Genomic DNA, 17077 nt, shown 5'->3' on the forward strand with positions numbered 1-17077 from the left:
AGTCCATTAATAACAAACTTTCCAGTTTTGACGCCCAACTGGCACTTGTAGAAATCCTACACAAGGAATTTCAAGCATTACGGGAATCTCTGGAGTACTGTCAACAACAGGTTGAATCGCTAGCATCTGAAAACAAGATTTTTAGAAACTCCGTAACATCCCTCACGGAAGGTATGGCGAAACTCTCCACAGAAAATAAGCGCATGAAAGAGTCCCTGCTTGATATTCAAGCAAGAAGTATGCGGGACAATTTAGTGTTCGCCGGAATTCCGGAGCGCGCAGAGGAAGACGCAGAAGCTACCATCAGAAACTTCATGCAACAAGAACTTAAACTTCCTCGGGACACCGTCAACAACATCACGTTTCATCGGGTCCACCGCATAGGAGGGGTGAGGAAAGAAGCTCAGCATCCAAGACCTATCGTGGCCAAGTTTGAACATTTCAAACAAAAGGAGCTGGTGAAAAGCCGAGGCAGGGAGCTCAGAGGAACGGACTTCAGCGTCAATGACCAATTTCCCAAAGAAATCCTGGATCGTCGCAGAATCCTGTTCCAGCTCAGGAAAAAATTCATTGCGGAGGGAGCCCGAGCTGTCATCGCAGTAGACAGACTGTATGTTAATGGACATCTATTTCGCGACCAGAACACCACTGCTTGGCTCTACTGAAACCACTTCCGACTAAGGTAACACGCATTTAACAAACTAACTTTAAAGTTTGGCAGTTAATACAGGTTTTTAGCGCACGCCGCACACTAGACGGCTTTGTCTAAGGACTGTTAAGGCTGGGTCACTTTATATCCCTTACTGTTCCTCAACCCCCTTGTTTAATGTCTCACTACAGTCGCAGTTGTTGTTGGTGTTGTTGTTGTTATTGTTATGGACATCATTGTCACTTTGGTTGTTATGGTAATTGTTGCATATCGATATTGACGCTCAAAAATGTTTTATCTGGAAGCAGTCTACTAGATACTATATACCCACACCTACACGTAGGTAGTCACACACTCGCATGCATACACGCACCCCCTCATCTTAACATCACACATGTATGCATTCATACACTCACATATACACATGCCCACTCAAGCTCAGACAGATCTCCTCACCTTAATAGCACACATGGAGACAATCACACATTGACATTTGCACACACACTAATCCTGACACATTCACACTCATACAGTACACACACAGTCATTCACATACACACACAACCGTCCATTTTAACATTAGATTGCACTCAGGGGGTCTAAGTTAGGACAGCATGAACTCATTACGCTTTGTCACTTGGAACGTGCGTATTGGCTCATTTTCTAAGAGACATAAAATCTTAAAATATCTAACAACATTACAGGCAGACATTGTCCTACTGCAGGAAACTCACTTAGCCAAAACAGGACAGTGTACATTAAATTCACCAGAATTTCCACACATATACTTAGCTAGTTATAATTCAAAGCAAAGAGGTGTAGCAATTTTAATCAACAAAAGAATATGTTTCAACTGTAAAGACAGTATCGCAGACCCAGAAGGTAGATTCATAATTATTAAAATTTCAGCATATAACAAAGAGATATGTATTGCCAATATATACGGTCCAAATAGTGATGACTCCTCCTTCTTCCACCACCTTTTTGCTGCAATATCATCGCACTCAGACACAGAACTTGTACTGGGAGGGGACTTCAACTTAGTACTTAATCCAGAATCTGACAGACGTAGTACAGCAGCTAGTTACCGTACTTGCCAGTCATCTGAAACAGTAAAACAATATATGAATGATTTCGGCCTATGTAATGTATGGCGTACTTTTCACACCACGCTCAAAGAATACACGTTTTTCTCACCAGTCCATCATTCTTACTCCCGGATAGACTTTTTTCTTACCAGCAATACAGTTCTGAAAGATATATGTGACACACAAATTCACAACAATATATATATAACAATCAGTGACCTTGCACCTGTCACTATGACGGTCACTGTAAAAGTTAGTGCACCACCTTTTAAACGGTGGAGACTAAATACATCATTACTAACGGACTCAGAGTTTCTAGAAGTTATTAAAAAAGATTGGACAACATTTATTGAAACAAATGACCTGCCAGGTATCTCTGCGGGCATTCTCTGGGAGACAGCAAAGGCTGTAATACGAGGCAGAATAATTTCATATTCAGTACATAAAAAGAAGAAAGAAAAAGCACTCGAAACAGAACTAGAACAGAAAATTAAAACTTTGAAATCAGCACATGTTGCCTCCCAAGAAAAACACCTTCTCAATGACCAGAGAAAAAATAAAATTAAATTGCAAGAATTTAACTCAGTTTTACATACAGAGATTATGCTTGGACAATTTTGAACATAGTAATAAATCAAGTACATTTTTAGCAAACCAACTAAAACAGAATAAAGAGAAAGTAGCTATCTTTTCAGTTACAGACCCCAATGGGAAGGCAACTCATAGAGAGATAAATAGGATATTTAGGGACTTCTATAAAAAATTATACTCACCTAATATTAATCCAACCAATTCTGAAATAGAAGAGTTCTTAAACAACATCGACCTACCAAAATTAAATAATGAACAAATAACGGCATTAGAGTTACTTCTCTCAATAGTGGAACTTCATGATGCACTACAATGTATGCCTAACGGGAAAGCCCCAGGTCCAGATGGATTTCCAGCAGAATTCTACAAAACATTTTGGCCTCTGCTAGCACCACTTTTCCATAGAATGGTTATAGAAATTAAAGAAACTAGCAGCATCCCTCCAAATATGAATTGTGCAGACATTAACCTGCTCCTCAAACCTGACAAAGATCCTGCTCTCCCCTCTAGCTATCGACCAATATCACTTATAAATGCGGACCTTAAAATCATCAGCAAGGCACTGGCTAGTAGAATTGAAAAAGTGACACCTTATATAATACATCCAGATCAAACTGGTTTCATTAAAGGCAGACAGTCCACTAACAACATGAGGAGACTAATTGGCGTAATAGACTACTGCAACATTCAAAATAAGGAAGCCATAATCATGTCATTGGACGCAGAAAAGGCTTTTGTCAGGGTCAACTGGAAATTTCTAATGGCAACCTTACTAAAATTTGGATTTCGTGAGAACTTCTTAACCTGGATTAAAATATTATACAGTTCACCTAAAGCCTGCGTAAAAACAAATGATCAAATCTCCCCAAGCTTCACTCTCAGAAGGGGCACTAGGCAAGGTTGTCCACTTTCTCCATCACTATTTGCTATATTTATTGAACCATTGGCAGTAGCAATTTGGAATAATAATATCAAAGGTATTCAATCAGCAAGTATAACCCATAAAATTAGTCTTTATGCAGATGATGTATTACTTTTTCTTCAAAATACACAGGGTTCCCTCACGGAGATGATAAGACTCATAGATAAGTTCTCCTCCATATCAGATTACTCTATTAATTGGAACAAGTCGACTACTCTTCCAATATCTTGTGACTTCCAGTCCAATCCAACTATCCCACTTCAATCTGGGAACATTAGATATCTGGGTATTAACATTTCTGCCAAGCTGTCAGATCTGACGCGATTAAATTACAGTCCGCTGCTTAAAAAGATAGAAGATGACCTTGCACGGTGGAACAATCTACCCACATCACTTCTGGGAAGAGTAGCTACAATCAAAATGATGATCCTACCAAAAATTAACTACATGTTCTCAATGGTTCCGAGTCATCCTCCGCGGACTTGGTTTAAATCACTGGACTCCTTAATTTCAAAATATCTATGGAAATCCAAACCACCACGAATAAGTTTAAAAACTTTACAGAAATCCAAAAACTGTGAGGGTTTGGAGCTTCCCAATTTCTACAACTACTTTCTTGCCAATAGATTGATGTCCTAAAATGGACTACGCAAAATAACTGGCTGGATATTGAGCAAACTTTCTGTAATGATATTCGAGTCCAGGACCTGCCATTTATCAGTCATATACTTAAACGACTTTGCTGTTTTAAGAGCATCAACATCAGCACATCGCTGACAGCCTGGTGGGAATTTCTTAGAATGAACCAAACTTCAGTGGTCCCATGCAAACTGACACCCATCTGGAACAACCCTGACATCCTGTTAAATAAAAAAGTGATAAACTTCCTAGCTTGGCATAATAAAGGAATCAAGCGCCTCGAACATATAATCCAAGACAATTGCATGATATCATTTGACAAAATTACAGAAACTTATAACATTGAGAAAAACAAATACTTAGAATATCTTCAACTTAAATCAATAATACATAATAGATGGTGCCATAAGCAATTAGATCTGGAGCTTTCACCTAAAATAGCAAACTTCTTAATAACTCCAACTAAAAAACTACTGTCTAGGATTTACGTGCATCTAGCAGAATCTGATACAACACTCTCACTCCCTACCCACAAATGGGAAAGGGATTTACTCATCAATCCAGACACTAACTTCTGGAGGCAAATTTGCTTGAATACCTTTCGAATGAATCGGAACTCCAATCTGCAGCTATTACAGTACAAAATTTTACACAGAACACACTACACAGGGCAGAGGATGTTCCAGATGGGTATCAGAGATACTGACATATGCCTAACTTGTAAGAAGGATGCACCAGATAATTACCTGCATGCTTTCTGGTATTGCACACCGGTCAACGAATTCTGGCAAAGGATTTGTGAAGACTTATCGACACACCTAGGGCATCCCATCCTACCCTCACCCTCACTCTGCCTGCTTGGGAACCTCACTAACACTAATATGGACACGAATAAATCTTGCATGCTTCTCACAGTACTAACCATTGCTAAGAAAACAATCCTTCTGAACTGGAAGTCAAAAGAGAATTTAAACATAAATCTGTTCAAAAATCTACTCTTGGATTATGTTTCCATGGAGAGGATGTCTGCCTGTAAGAAAAATCATTTGATCGATTTTGAAGACAGTTGGACTCCAATAATTAATTTTTTAATGTAATGTCGTCAGGGGTGGTGGGGCCTTGCCGTCACCGTCCCGGGTTGGGGGCTGGGGGTGGGGGGGCTGCGTTGTTGGGGTCCTCTGGTGTTTCTCTTGGCTGAGGGCGCGTGGTCAGTGTCTCTGGGTGGCCGCTGGCCTGGCCTGTTGGGGGGCGGTGCGGGGGATGGGGGGGGTTCTGCCCCCGCGGGGTGGGTGGCCCTCTGGGTTCCGCCTGGGCCGCTGTGCTGGGGTGTGTGGGTTTGGGGGCGTGGGCTCTATCTGCTGGGGCCGCTGCTCCGGCTCCCGGGCGGGTGGTCGCCCGCATGCTGGGGGGCCTGGTCTGCCCGGGCCCGTTGCCTGGTGGAGGTGGGTCGTTGTCTGCCGTTGGCGATTCCGGCGCTGGGCCCTCGGGCGCTGTGGGGTGGTTTGGAGGGGGCGGTGGGGGGAGCCTCTGCCTCGCCTGGGGGGGGGCCTGGGGTGGCCGGGGGGCGGGGGTCACCCCGCCTGGCTGGACCGGCTCCCCGTTTGCCGGGGGGGTCTGGGGTTGTCCCGTCCTTGGCTGCTAGCTGGGGTCTCATCGGGCGTGGTGGGGTGTGTCTCTCCCGGTCTGCGCCTGGGGGGGGGGGGGGGGTTTCCCTGCTGCCGGGCTGCCTGTGGCGCCCCTGATCACCTCGGTTGGCCATCCCTGCCCGCTGTGCGGGGTCGGGGATGGGCCCACTCCTGGCACGCCCTTATTGCTCCCCTTGGCCCAACACCACATTTCACACAACACTAGGGCCTTGAGGGGCGGTGGGGAGGTGCGCTGAGACACTGCCCCTCAATTTTTACTTGCATGTTAGACACCACAGGGCTGAGGAGGTGGGTTGAGGCAGGTGGGGTTCTGCCGTCTGCCAGCGGTGGGGTGCCCATGCCTCAACTGCTCGCCCATTTTTTGCATCATATACACAGTCCATATTACATTAGGGCCTTGGGGGGGAGGGGGATGGGGGACTCTGCCATCTGCCAGTGGTCGGCCCCTCATACCCGAACTGCACCCACTTATTTTAATGCATTGTAGACATAAACACACAACTCTCTCACACGTGTACATGCACACTTCACACCAACATGGGTCGGGGAGGGGATGGGGGCCGAGGGGCCCCCCCTAACTCTCTGTCTCTGGCCCTGCGCGGGTGGGGTGGCCCGCTGGGTGGAAGACCCATCATGGGGGGGTTCGGGCGGCCCTGGCGGGTGTGGGCGGCCTCCTCTCTTGGGCTGCAGGCCGGGTGGTGCTTGGCTCTGCTGCGCCGTGGTGGGGCCCTGGTGGGCAGTCCGGGGAATCTTGGGACGCTCTGGGCCCTGCTAGGCGGATTGGGGGGTTCGGTCTGGGCTGGGCGGGGGGTCTGCCGCTCCCCGGTCGCCGCGGGTTCGCTCCCGGGTGGGGGGCGGGGGGTTCTCTTTGTATGGGCCCCCCTTGGATCATCCTGCAGTGTTGGGGGAGAGGCGTGCCGAGTCGCTGCGGTGGGCGGTGGCCCGTCCTGCCGGGGGACGGGCTGGGGGGGCTGGGGCTCCTCCGGTGTGTGGGGGGCTGTCCGCCAGGGGGGGGGTGGTCCCGGTTGGTGGGGCCCTTCGGCCCTGGACCCGCCTGCCTCGGTGGGGGGGTTGTGGGTGGGGCTGGGGGGCTTGCCACCCGTCCTCCCTCTGCGGGCCTCCCTGTGCGGGGGTTGGTGCCCCCTTAGTCCCTCGCGGGCTCCCTCTCGGGTTGGGCGGGTGGTTGTCTCTGGGATGCGTGGCTGTGGGCCCTTGTGCCGGGGGGGTAGTAGGGTGGCCTCGGTTGCCTGGTTCTCCTGCCTTCGCCTTGGGCCTGGGGGGGGGGGGTGCTACTGCCTCCCCTGACGGCATTAAATGTCAGCACATCCAATGACAAATCAGGTCACACCTACACTTGCACAGGCATACAAGACTGGTTGAGCGATCAATATCATTATTATTATTACTTTTTAGGGTATGTTATAGATTTAGGAATTGAAATATACATATATAACGGTACGATCACGTGTGTGTATGCTACATATATATAATACCGATTTGTCACATTATTAATTATTATTATTATCACTGATGTTGTTATAATTTTTGTTGTTTGACGAGTGTTATGTTTCTTATGGTTGTTTGTATTCTGTATTCCCCTATACTTAATTTTTTTCCATCCCACCTACATTATTAGTGTTATTTCTGTATACCTTTTTTTTTTTTCTCTCTCCCCATGTTGATTGATGCCTGTTATTGTTACGCTTGTTGTTTCTGTATCCCCCCTGTTTTTCTTTTTTTTTTTTTTTCCTTTTTCCACGGTACTGGTGAGTTCGGAGCGGCCACACTCTTTGCTCTTGAATGTAATGTAAAATAAAGTTGTCCTCCGAAGAGGGGGGGTGGTGGTGAGCAATAAAAAAATTTAAAAAAAAAGAGAAAACCAGATCAAGAATGGCATCTCCCCTGGTAGGGGTGTTAACAAACTGTAATATCATTATTATTTTTTTTAGAATGTCTGATATTTCCACTTTACACATTCTATAACGTGGGGTACTTATTTCATTTTAGGGTAATTATAGTGGCACATAGAGTGGTACCTGAGAACTCGAACTTAATCCGTTCAGAACTCTGGATTGAATTCTAAAAAGTTCGAGTTATGATCGAATTGTCCCCATAAGAAATAATGGAAAACCAATTAATTGGTTCCCGGCCCCAAAAAATTACACCTAAATATGTCTTTTTAGCATTTAAACACAAAATGAACCAGATAGAACAAGAAGAGCATATACTGTACTAAACACATTTATCAAAACAGTAATTTGTAAAGTAAGGAAATAAATGTATCCGAACGATGTGTAAAGTTAAAAAAAAAAAACCAATGTGTTCTGCCCCGATCATCCGCTCCTTTCGTGTGCCACGGCCCCTCGTTAACCCCGTGTGGAATCCCTGTTTCTGGTTGTTGTCATTATTCCTCTGTATTTAGTCCGCGTTTCAGTTTGTTTACCCAGTCCGGTTATTGTATTGTCCGTCTGCGTTTTGCCTGCCTTACCTGTAATTAAACCCAGTATTCTCCGATACCCTGATGTCTGCGCCTTTGTCTCTGTTCCGTCCCCGCTCAGCATGACAATATCATTATAATTAAATGTATTAATGGTTTATTATTAATATTAAAATAATAAGAAATCTTTATTTTTAAATGTATTTTATTACATAATAATAATTACTGTCTATCATTGTCTAAATGTATTTTTACTTTCTAAATATATGTATTCAGCAAGTGTAAACATGCATGATGCTATCACAGCGAATGCGAGGCTGAGACTGAAGTGTTACCCTTTGTTTCCGCTGAGAGACGTGCGTCACTCATTTCCCCACGCGTACAAGTTATCTTAGGTCGCCGTTCACAGTTTGACTTCTGAGATTCAGATCGAACTGGTTGGTTCTACTTTTAAGAAATTCGAGTTCTAATGAGTTCAAGAACTGAGGTACCACTGTATAAATAATGTATCTTTTTGCACTAAATTTTTCAAATCACTAATTATTGTTTTTTATTGCAAATGTAAGCAATACATTAATGACTGTCCATCTGTTAATAGGTAGAACAGATAATCTAGCGTGGTTAATTGTTCAGCTCACCATCATTAGACCAGATTAGGAAAATTGACTATGCAACTTTAATTGTGTCTCTCTGAACGATAGAAAAGCAACATGCATATCTGTAAAATTATATGCAATGAAAGGTAAATCTATATCCAAAAGATGAATGCAAGATGGTAACAGCTGGTTCCTCTATACAAGGTATATGTTTGTAATGGTGTCATGCGATGATGATGATGATCACGTAACAACTGAAAACTTTTCCTGAATTGGTTGAACAAAAAAATCTTTGCTTCAATTGAGTCTTTGAAATTTAGTTTGAAGTCTTGGAGAAGTCATGAAAAAAGTAATGGAAATTTGGTAATCGAAAAGTGTATGAACCCTGCATTTATCACTTTAGTATTTTTATATAAAGTTTGTTTTTCACCAAGTTAGCTAACTGGTTAAAAATATCAATTACGTTTTTAGTTCAAGATCTAGCCACAAATCTGAGATCTACTGAGACAGATAATTGACAAAGAAGTGAGATATACAGACAGTACTGAAATATCATGCAGGTTGAAATTGCTTTGATTCACATTGATCTGTTTTTGTTGTAATACTGTTACAGACACTGATCATGCAGGCATCAGGTGATAAGCACTTAATGGTTTGTCATAACAATAGTGTAGTAGTGCTACACTGTAACTGAGCATTCTTTGCCTCAGCTTAGCCACACTTATGCCTAGTCGAATCACCAACACCATGCATGTGTGTAATGTACATTGCTATGGACAAAAGCATCTGCTAAATGTCAATGTAAATGTAGTGCTGTATCATGATTCTTACAGTACCTCTGAAATGTGCATTGTGGATACATTTGCAAATGGGTATGATAAAATTTTGCCATGTCACCCACCGGTAATTTAGAACAAAAGATGATACGTTTGCTGGTAAACTACTTTATCTGCTCATAAAATCATACAAATTTAGACTGACTGGCTGATTGGAAGAACTCGGCCATAGCCAATTAATTAGTCACTAGCCAATTAATTGGTGCATCCCTTAAAATAACAAACATTATAGGCATATTATCATATAAAGTATAGTATGTTAGGATGTTGAAGTATACTTACACGTTTACATGCTGTTTATGCATGCTCTATGAATGAATTATGAAGGTGCAGATATTGTGAAACATTACCAGATTGTGTAACACCTAAACATGGCCTATACCTTGTTTTAGATGCACATGGAGGAACCTTGCTTTGACTTTTTGAGAACCAAGGAGACATTAGGGTAAGTCAGGCATTCCACCTGCTGGATTTTGCAGTTTAAATAATAATGAATTGTTTCTTCTTTTGAACGAAGTTTGTTTTGAACATTTTGCCCTAATCATGGTTTTTGTCCGCTCTCAGGTATCATGTATACCCCACCTGTAGGAATACCTCTGGTATTTTGGGTTTTTCTATCACGGTGGAGACCCAGGCCACAAAGTTCAAGTGAGAATTTATTAATTGTCAGTTACAGGATATGTGCCCTTGTATAACTCTATGTAACTTTAATATACACAGCAACATAATATACACTCCTGAGATGGAGTGAATCACTCACTGCTGCAGATGACCTGATTACAGTTTTAAGTTGATCAGGAGCTTTGCAACTACATTTATTAAATGGGCACTAATGTTGAGGAAACTGCAAGGTTAATGGTGTGTACTGTTGTGCTTTATTTTTTTAAAACCACATCCATGTTTATGATAGTGCTGCCTTGCAATAGCTTGTTACTTTTCACCTTATAGCACAGAACTTGTGGAGATGAAAATTGAAGACTTCCTGGCAAACTTTGGAGAAAAGATGGCGAGTTTGACTGACGAAGCTTTCAAAACTCAGGTGACGGCTCTGATTAAGCTCAAGGAGTGTGAGGACACACATCTTGGAGAGGAGGTGGACAGAAACTGGTTTGAGGTGCTCACCCAGCAATACGTATTTGACAGGCTCAACAAAGAGGTGAGATTGAAACTCAGATGTTGAATACATTTCACATGTATGTATTAATGGACATTAGAGTAATTTTCTTTTTCCCCCCACTATAGATCGAAGCACTTAAGCTGATTACCAAGTCAGAGCTGGTCTCCTCCTTTATGGAGTTCAGAGGTCAAAGCAGCAAGAAGCTTAGTATTCATGTAAAGTCACAAACTTCCTTTCCCTTCTTATCTCTAAGAATGAATTTTAAAAGATATCAGGAACATAATAATGTATGTGTTGGTGATTCTGGGTCTCAGGTGACTTAAGGATGCTATAACACCGGTTACCGATTTTGTTATTCTTTAAAAGGTGGTTGGTTTCGGAGAAGCAGAGCACGACCCTCCTGCGGAGGATGATGGTGGTGAAGCTCAACTGGCCCAGACTGACAGTGATGGGGAGCACCGGAGTTCCCTGTACAGCGAGGTGTCAAAGCTCACGTTCCTGCCGGCATCAGCCCTGCTGGCCTCCGCTACGGCCATCACAGATATCCATGCTTTCAGATCCTCGCTGAAACTGTACCCTTACCACAAGATCCTCAAATAACATGATCTGCAGATTGACAGCTTATTGAGAGAATTAATTGACCTGTTGCTTCCTTGTCTGCTACCATAGTAAGGGAAAGCATAAAATCTTCTCCTCACTGTCTCTATAAAATAAATGATCAGTGCAAAGTTCATATTCATTCAGTGCATCTTCAGTCATTTGAATTTAACCCAACCCCACAGTCTCAACTGAGTCTGCAGTGATTTTTATACTGATAAGACAACTGTAGGATTCCAGTTGCTGTATTCCAGAGAAAACAACTGTCTAAGCTTTCTTACTATCCAATGGTTTTCACTGTTGCTTCTTGTCAAATTTTAACTTTGAATTTGTCATGGACAGTCAAATAAGCCAACTCTGCTAATTTGTGAATGACTGCAGTAAAGAAACTTTGGTGGAGTATATAATGCTTTCAGTGTTACTGAATTTCATATACTACTTTGTTTGAGAACTTGAAATGCTTAATTAAAGGTGCTCTTCATTTAGCTTTGTTTTTTATCCTACTTATATGTAATTAAATATATGACTAACTAGTACTAGGTGCATAGTCTGCGTGGTTATGTTGGACGTAGAGCTGGGCGATATGTCCTAAAAATAAAATCCGATTTTCGATTTCAATCGATAATAATAATAATAGATTTAATTTATAACGCACTATACATTTAAAATAAATCTCAAAGTGCCACAAAATGAGTCTTCCTAAAAAAGTGAAAAAAAAACATATTAAAACAACAATTAAAACAAGCAAGTCAATCAATAATTAAGAAACCTACAAAATTAATTAAAATCCATAGTTATAAGAAACACCTTAGTGGTGCAGCTTGGACACATCCTCAGTGATGAACCCAGGGTCACAGGGTGTTTCGGGTCTTAGATCATCAGACACCCTCACCTGAGCGACCCAGCCGGGGATGATCAGACCCCGACTTGTGTCCAAGCAGCGCACTAAGCCATACGTCACCCCTTTTGATCCACAGCCACCTAGAGGCTTTCTCCGCTGCCTCGCAGATGTTTCTGGTGGCTTTCCTTTCTTGAGCACCTCTGATTCCAAGCAACCTGAGTGATCGGGGGAAGGCTCTGTCCTGGGAATCCTCTGCAGCCAACCTCGATTGGCTCACAGCAGGCCCTCCACCCCTTCCGCCTGCCTTTAAAGCTCAAAAGCTTCCTCAATCCTGTCTTCCCAGGGGACTGTGAGTTCCAGTAGCACCACTTGCTTTGTACTCTCTGATGTTAGGACCATGTCTGGCCTGAGTGTTGTGCTGATGATGTGGTCTGGAAACTTCAGTTGCCTCCCCAGGTCCGCCTTCAGCTGCCAGTCACCTGCTGAGGATAGCAGACCAGCTGGGGCCTTTGACTGTGACTGAGGCTTCTCCCCGGCCCTGACGAAAACAATGTTTGGCCTTGCTATGGGCTGGCGCTTGCTTTGCTGGATTCCGGCACAGACGGTGTCAGCTACTGCCTTCAGCACCTGGTCATGGCGCCATCGGTACCTCCCCTCTCCCAGTGCTTTCGGGCAGCAGCTCAAGATGTGCTCCAGCGACCCTCTTGCAGGGCACAGAGGACAAGATGGTGCTTCCGCTAGCCCCCAGCAATGCAGATTGGCTGGGCTCGGTAGGACATCATACACTGACTGGATCAGAAACTTGAGTCTTGCTGGCTCTGACCTCCAAAGTTCTGACCAGGTGATTTTCCGAGTCAGTGCATGTTCCCAATTTATCCAAGCTCCCTGCTGACGCATAGCCGCCGTTTTACTGCGCCGCTCCTCTTCCACCTCTGCTCGAACCTCGTCCTGAATCATCTGCCGTCTGTCCCTCCCCTGCGCTTTGTCATAGCGCGGCGTTTTATGGCAGCCAAGTCCTGCTCGCCCAACTGCCACAGACCCTACTAGCACACCATGCTGCAACCTTGCCTCTGCCAGCTGGACTGCCTCCTGCGCCCTCCACTTCCTTCCAGTCCTGACCTCTATGCCTGCAGAGGAGACTCTGGTGTCGGATGAGTCTCTGTACAGTAACACCTCCCTGGCTCTTGTTACTTTGAATTCCTCTGTGAGGCCTGAGAACGGGAGCTGGAGCTTGTTGGTGTGCCCATACAGGGCAATGCAGCTCAGGCTCTTCGGCAGACCCAGCCACCTGCGCAGGAACTGGCTGATTTTCCTCTCCAGGGTCTCCACCGTTGTTATTGGGACCTGGTACATCAACAGTGGCCACAAAAGCCTTGGCAGAATGCCATGCTGATATATCCAGGCTTTAAATTTCCCGGGGAGGCCTGCCCTGTCCACTGCTGCAAGCCAGGTTTCCAGCTCTGCGTGCATGGCCTGGATTGCTACTGTGTCTCTCAAAGTCACGTCAAAGAGCTTCCCCAAGCTCTTCACCGGCTTCTCCGTCAATGATGGTATTTGGAGACCGTTCATATGGAAGCGGAATTTGTCCTCAACTCTCCCCTTCCTCGACACAAGGGACCGGCATTTAGCTGGCTTAAATGTCATTCTCGCCCAAGATGTTAGCCTTTCCAGACCTTTAAGGAGCCAGCGACACCCTGGCACTGATGTTGCTGTGACTGTTAGGTCATCCATAAAGGCTCTGATTGGCGGTTGGCGAGTACCAGATCTGGAGAGAGGCCCTCTGCATTCCACTTCTGCCGCCTTGACAAGCATGGTCATCGCTAGGGCAAACAGCGTCACTGATATAGTGCACCCAGTGATGATGCCTTTTTCTAGACGGTGCCATGCTGATGTTATAGATCCAGATGTGAATCTCATACTAAAACTACTGTAATAGTCCTTTATGAGATCTGTGATCTTCTGCGGAACATGGTGCATCGTCAAGGCTTTTGTCACCAGCTTGTGGGGAATTCTATTAAAAAGAAATGTCTTAAGTCCTTTTTTAAAATTTTCAATAGTCTGTGGGGCCCTCAAATGGTGTGGGAGGGTGTTCCATAGACGCGGGGCGGCAGAACAGAAGGCCCGATCACCCATGGTGCTAAGTTTGGTCCTGGGAAGTAGGAGACTATTTGCATTTGTAGATCGTTGAGACCGTGTTAAGGTTAGGGGAGTAAGTAGTTCTTTTAAGTAAAGGGGGGCATTTCCATGTATGCATTGGTGAGTGATAAGGGAAACCTTGTATTCAATCCTTGCAGAAACGGGAAGCCAGTGCAGTGATTGAAGAATGGGTGTAATGTGTTCATATTTTCGAACTCTCATCGAAATCCTTGCTGCACTGTTCTGTATGTATTGGAGTCTTTGAAGATGTTTGTTGGGCATTCCAATGAGAAGTGCATTGCAGTAGTCGATTCTGGAGGTGTCGGGTAGGGTAGCACCGCTACACTGACGTAGGAGTTTACTACTGGTAGAGGCGGTCAATATGGACAAGATTCCGGTCAGAGAATCTGGTTCCAGAGGGGATGACTTTAAAGGCAGAATTTATTGAATGGAACTTGTGAAGCAGGATGTATAATGGGTTAGAGAAACGAATAATAATGGTAAACCTGATATGTAGATGGATGTGTGTGTGGTCTGTGGAAATAAAACCAATACATTCAATCACATAGGTGATTTGTAGTTACAAGGTGGATTACACGTTATAAGCATAGCAGGAATAAAGCGCAATAGAAATCAACCTTGCTACATTAACAAACCTACCGGTTTAAATGTATACTTGGATAACCGGTAATTAATAATAATCGAAACATAAATAAATAGCGCCGCACAATGAAAATATAAGGCAGTTGTGGTCTTACAAACAATGTAAATGGAATCACGAAGTAGCAAAGGAAATTACAATACTTACGTTATATTCATTGACGCACAACATCGGATAATAAACTAAGTGCAGGTGCATTAACATCTCGCTACCGTTGTGCCAATCATTAATAACTGGGTGGGAAAGCTAACTAGATAACCCCGTTCCCACAGCAGCCTTTCTAACATAGCCGCCCCCAATTATCTGTTAGGATAATTGCACCGAAGAAGAAAGGCTGGCAGAAGTGCTCTCCTCCTCAGTGAGTTTAAGAAGCTGGACCAATCGGGCAACTGGACGGACATACGATTTGTCTCCGACCTTCACCGCTGCAGATCGAACCCGTCCATCTGCTCCAGTAAAGGTGTTGGTGATGGTGCCCACTGGCCAGTGGGCACGTGGCAACTGAGGATTGACTATGAGGACTACTTGACCCGTATTAATTGTTTTACCATCAACTCCCCACTTACCACGATTCTGCAGTCCTGGTAGATAGAATCGAATGAAGGCTGTCCAGAAGTTGTCTGCCAACACCTGGCTGTGTCTCCATCGCCTGTTACCTAGCATGTTATGTGAGACGTATAAGGCCTGAGGAAGTGCAGAATCTCGTCATCCCATGAGTAAGATGTTAGGCGTTATAGGGTTGAGGTCACCTGGGTCTGCAGAGAGGTAGCCTAAAGGTTTGGAGTTCAAGATGTTCTCAACTTCGAGGAGAACCGTCTGCAGAACAGGCTCTGGCAGTCTCTGTTCTCGAACAATCACCCTCAACGCCGACTTCACGGATCTCACTTCACGCTCCCATGTTCCCCCAAAATGTGGAGCAGCTGGAGGGCTGAACCTGAAGTGTATCTTCTGCTTAGCGAGACGATCCTTCAACTGAGGCTCCATCGGCTCGAAGGCCCTTTGCAGCTCATGGTTTCCACCGACAAAATTAGAACCAAGCAGCTCGAAGGGTTGACCTCTCCGTGCAATGAAGTGGCGCAGGGAGAGCAGGAAGGCATCAGAGTCAAGGCTTTCTAGGAGATCCAGGTGCACACATCGTGTGGTCATGCACTTGTATATAATCCCCCACCTCTTTTCTTGGCGACGCCCATACTTCACAGTGCAAGGGCCGAGGCAGTCAACACCGGTACTGTAAAATGGTGGTTTGTATAAGCGGAGCCTGCAAGGTGGAAGATCAGCCATCTTTGGTATCTCGGGCTTAGCCCGCCAGAACTGACATTCCCTACACGTGCACTGGAACCTGCGGATAGCTTCACGGCCTCAGGGCACCCAATACTGGCGAAGCAGCTCTGCCAATACGCGCTCAGGCCCAGGATGATGTAGCTTGGCATCAAATTCCTTAATCAGGAGTTTTGTGATGTGATGTCCTGCATCCAAGATAATGGGATGAATCACGTCTGCTTCTAGGTCTTCCGAACGACGGAGTCGACCTCCGACCCTGATTGATTCAGTAATATCATATTTTGGCGAGAGGCAGGTAAGACGGCTGTCTGCCGGTATGGGTTGCCTGGCCTTGAGAGCCTTCACTTCAACTGGGAAGGAATCTAGTTGGGCTTGTGTGAGCAGAAGCTTCTCAGCGGTTATGTAATCATTGGCGTCACGTGGTGGGGTGGTACTTGGATCGGCCGCCCCATGACAGGCTTTCACAGTATCCTGAAGTAGTTCCGTTCAGGAGTGATACTTATTAACATCAAGGGGGAATGGTGAAGAGGATACAGAAACTGTACCGATGAACGAAGACTTCTTCAGCTCACCCTGGTCAGGTTCTGCAGCAGAAGCTGGCATAGTTGGCCAGTGGACAGCAGGTTGGAGAAGGAACGTTGGCCCAGCATTCCACTGGTGAGGGTGTGCCAATTCCGACAATGACAAACCCCTTGTGATGTGGTCTGCTGGATTTCTAGCTGAATCTACATAGCGCCAGCTGGCCCCGTCTGTCAAATTCTGGATTTCTGCCACACGGGTTCCTACAAAAACCTTGTAGCGGCAGGACTCAGCTCTCAACCAATGCAACCCTGTAGTTGAGTCAGACCATAAGACCACCTGATGGAGGGAGATGGTCAGCTCGCTCTGGATCACACTGGCCATCTGAGCACCTGTAAGAGCAGCACTGAGCTCTAAGCGTGGCATTGACAAACACTTAGGAGCTACTCTGGATCTAGTCAGGATGAAACTGACATATGCCTCACCGGTTTCATTCGTCATTCGTAAGTAGGCTACTGATC

The 17077-nt window shown here is 44.9% G+C and overlaps 2 protein-coding genes across 3 annotated transcripts in view; one reads left to right on the forward strand and one right to left on the reverse strand.

The window, feature by feature from the left end:
* The window catches only part of nrd1a (nardilysin a (N-arginine dibasic convertase)), a 48804-nt gene extending 37150 nt beyond the window's left edge, over positions 1 to 11654 (forward strand). For both annotated transcript variants that reach the window (XM_072704462.1, XM_072704463.1), the window contains exons 27-31: positions 9797 to 9849; positions 9969 to 10052; positions 10353 to 10560; positions 10647 to 10736; positions 10888 to 11654. In XM_072704462.1, coding sequence (XP_072560563.1) covers positions 9797 to 9849; positions 9969 to 10052; positions 10353 to 10560; positions 10647 to 10736; positions 10888 to 11121 — 669 coding nt within the window. In that variant the 3' untranslated portion in view covers positions 11122 to 11654. The remainder of the gene's footprint in view (positions 1 to 9796; positions 9850 to 9968; positions 10053 to 10352; positions 10561 to 10646; positions 10737 to 10887) is intronic.
* Positions 11655 to 11742: 88 nt separating this feature from the next.
* LOC140581529 (uncharacterized) lies at positions 11743 to 14754 on the reverse strand. Its single transcript, XM_072704464.1, has one exon. It carries the CDS (start codon positions 14375 to 14377, stop codon positions 12266 to 12268), a length of 2112 nt encoding a protein of 703 aa, XP_072560565.1. The 5' UTR covers positions 14378 to 14754; the 3' UTR covers positions 11743 to 12265.
* Positions 14755 to 17077: the final 2323 nt, after the last annotated feature.

The sequence above is a fragment of the Paramormyrops kingsleyae genome, chromosome 21 (assembly GCF_048594095.1).
Source record: "Paramormyrops kingsleyae isolate MSU_618 chromosome 21, PKINGS_0.4, whole genome shotgun sequence".
Lineage (NCBI taxonomy): Eukaryota > Metazoa > Chordata > Actinopteri > Osteoglossiformes > Mormyridae > Paramormyrops > Paramormyrops kingsleyae.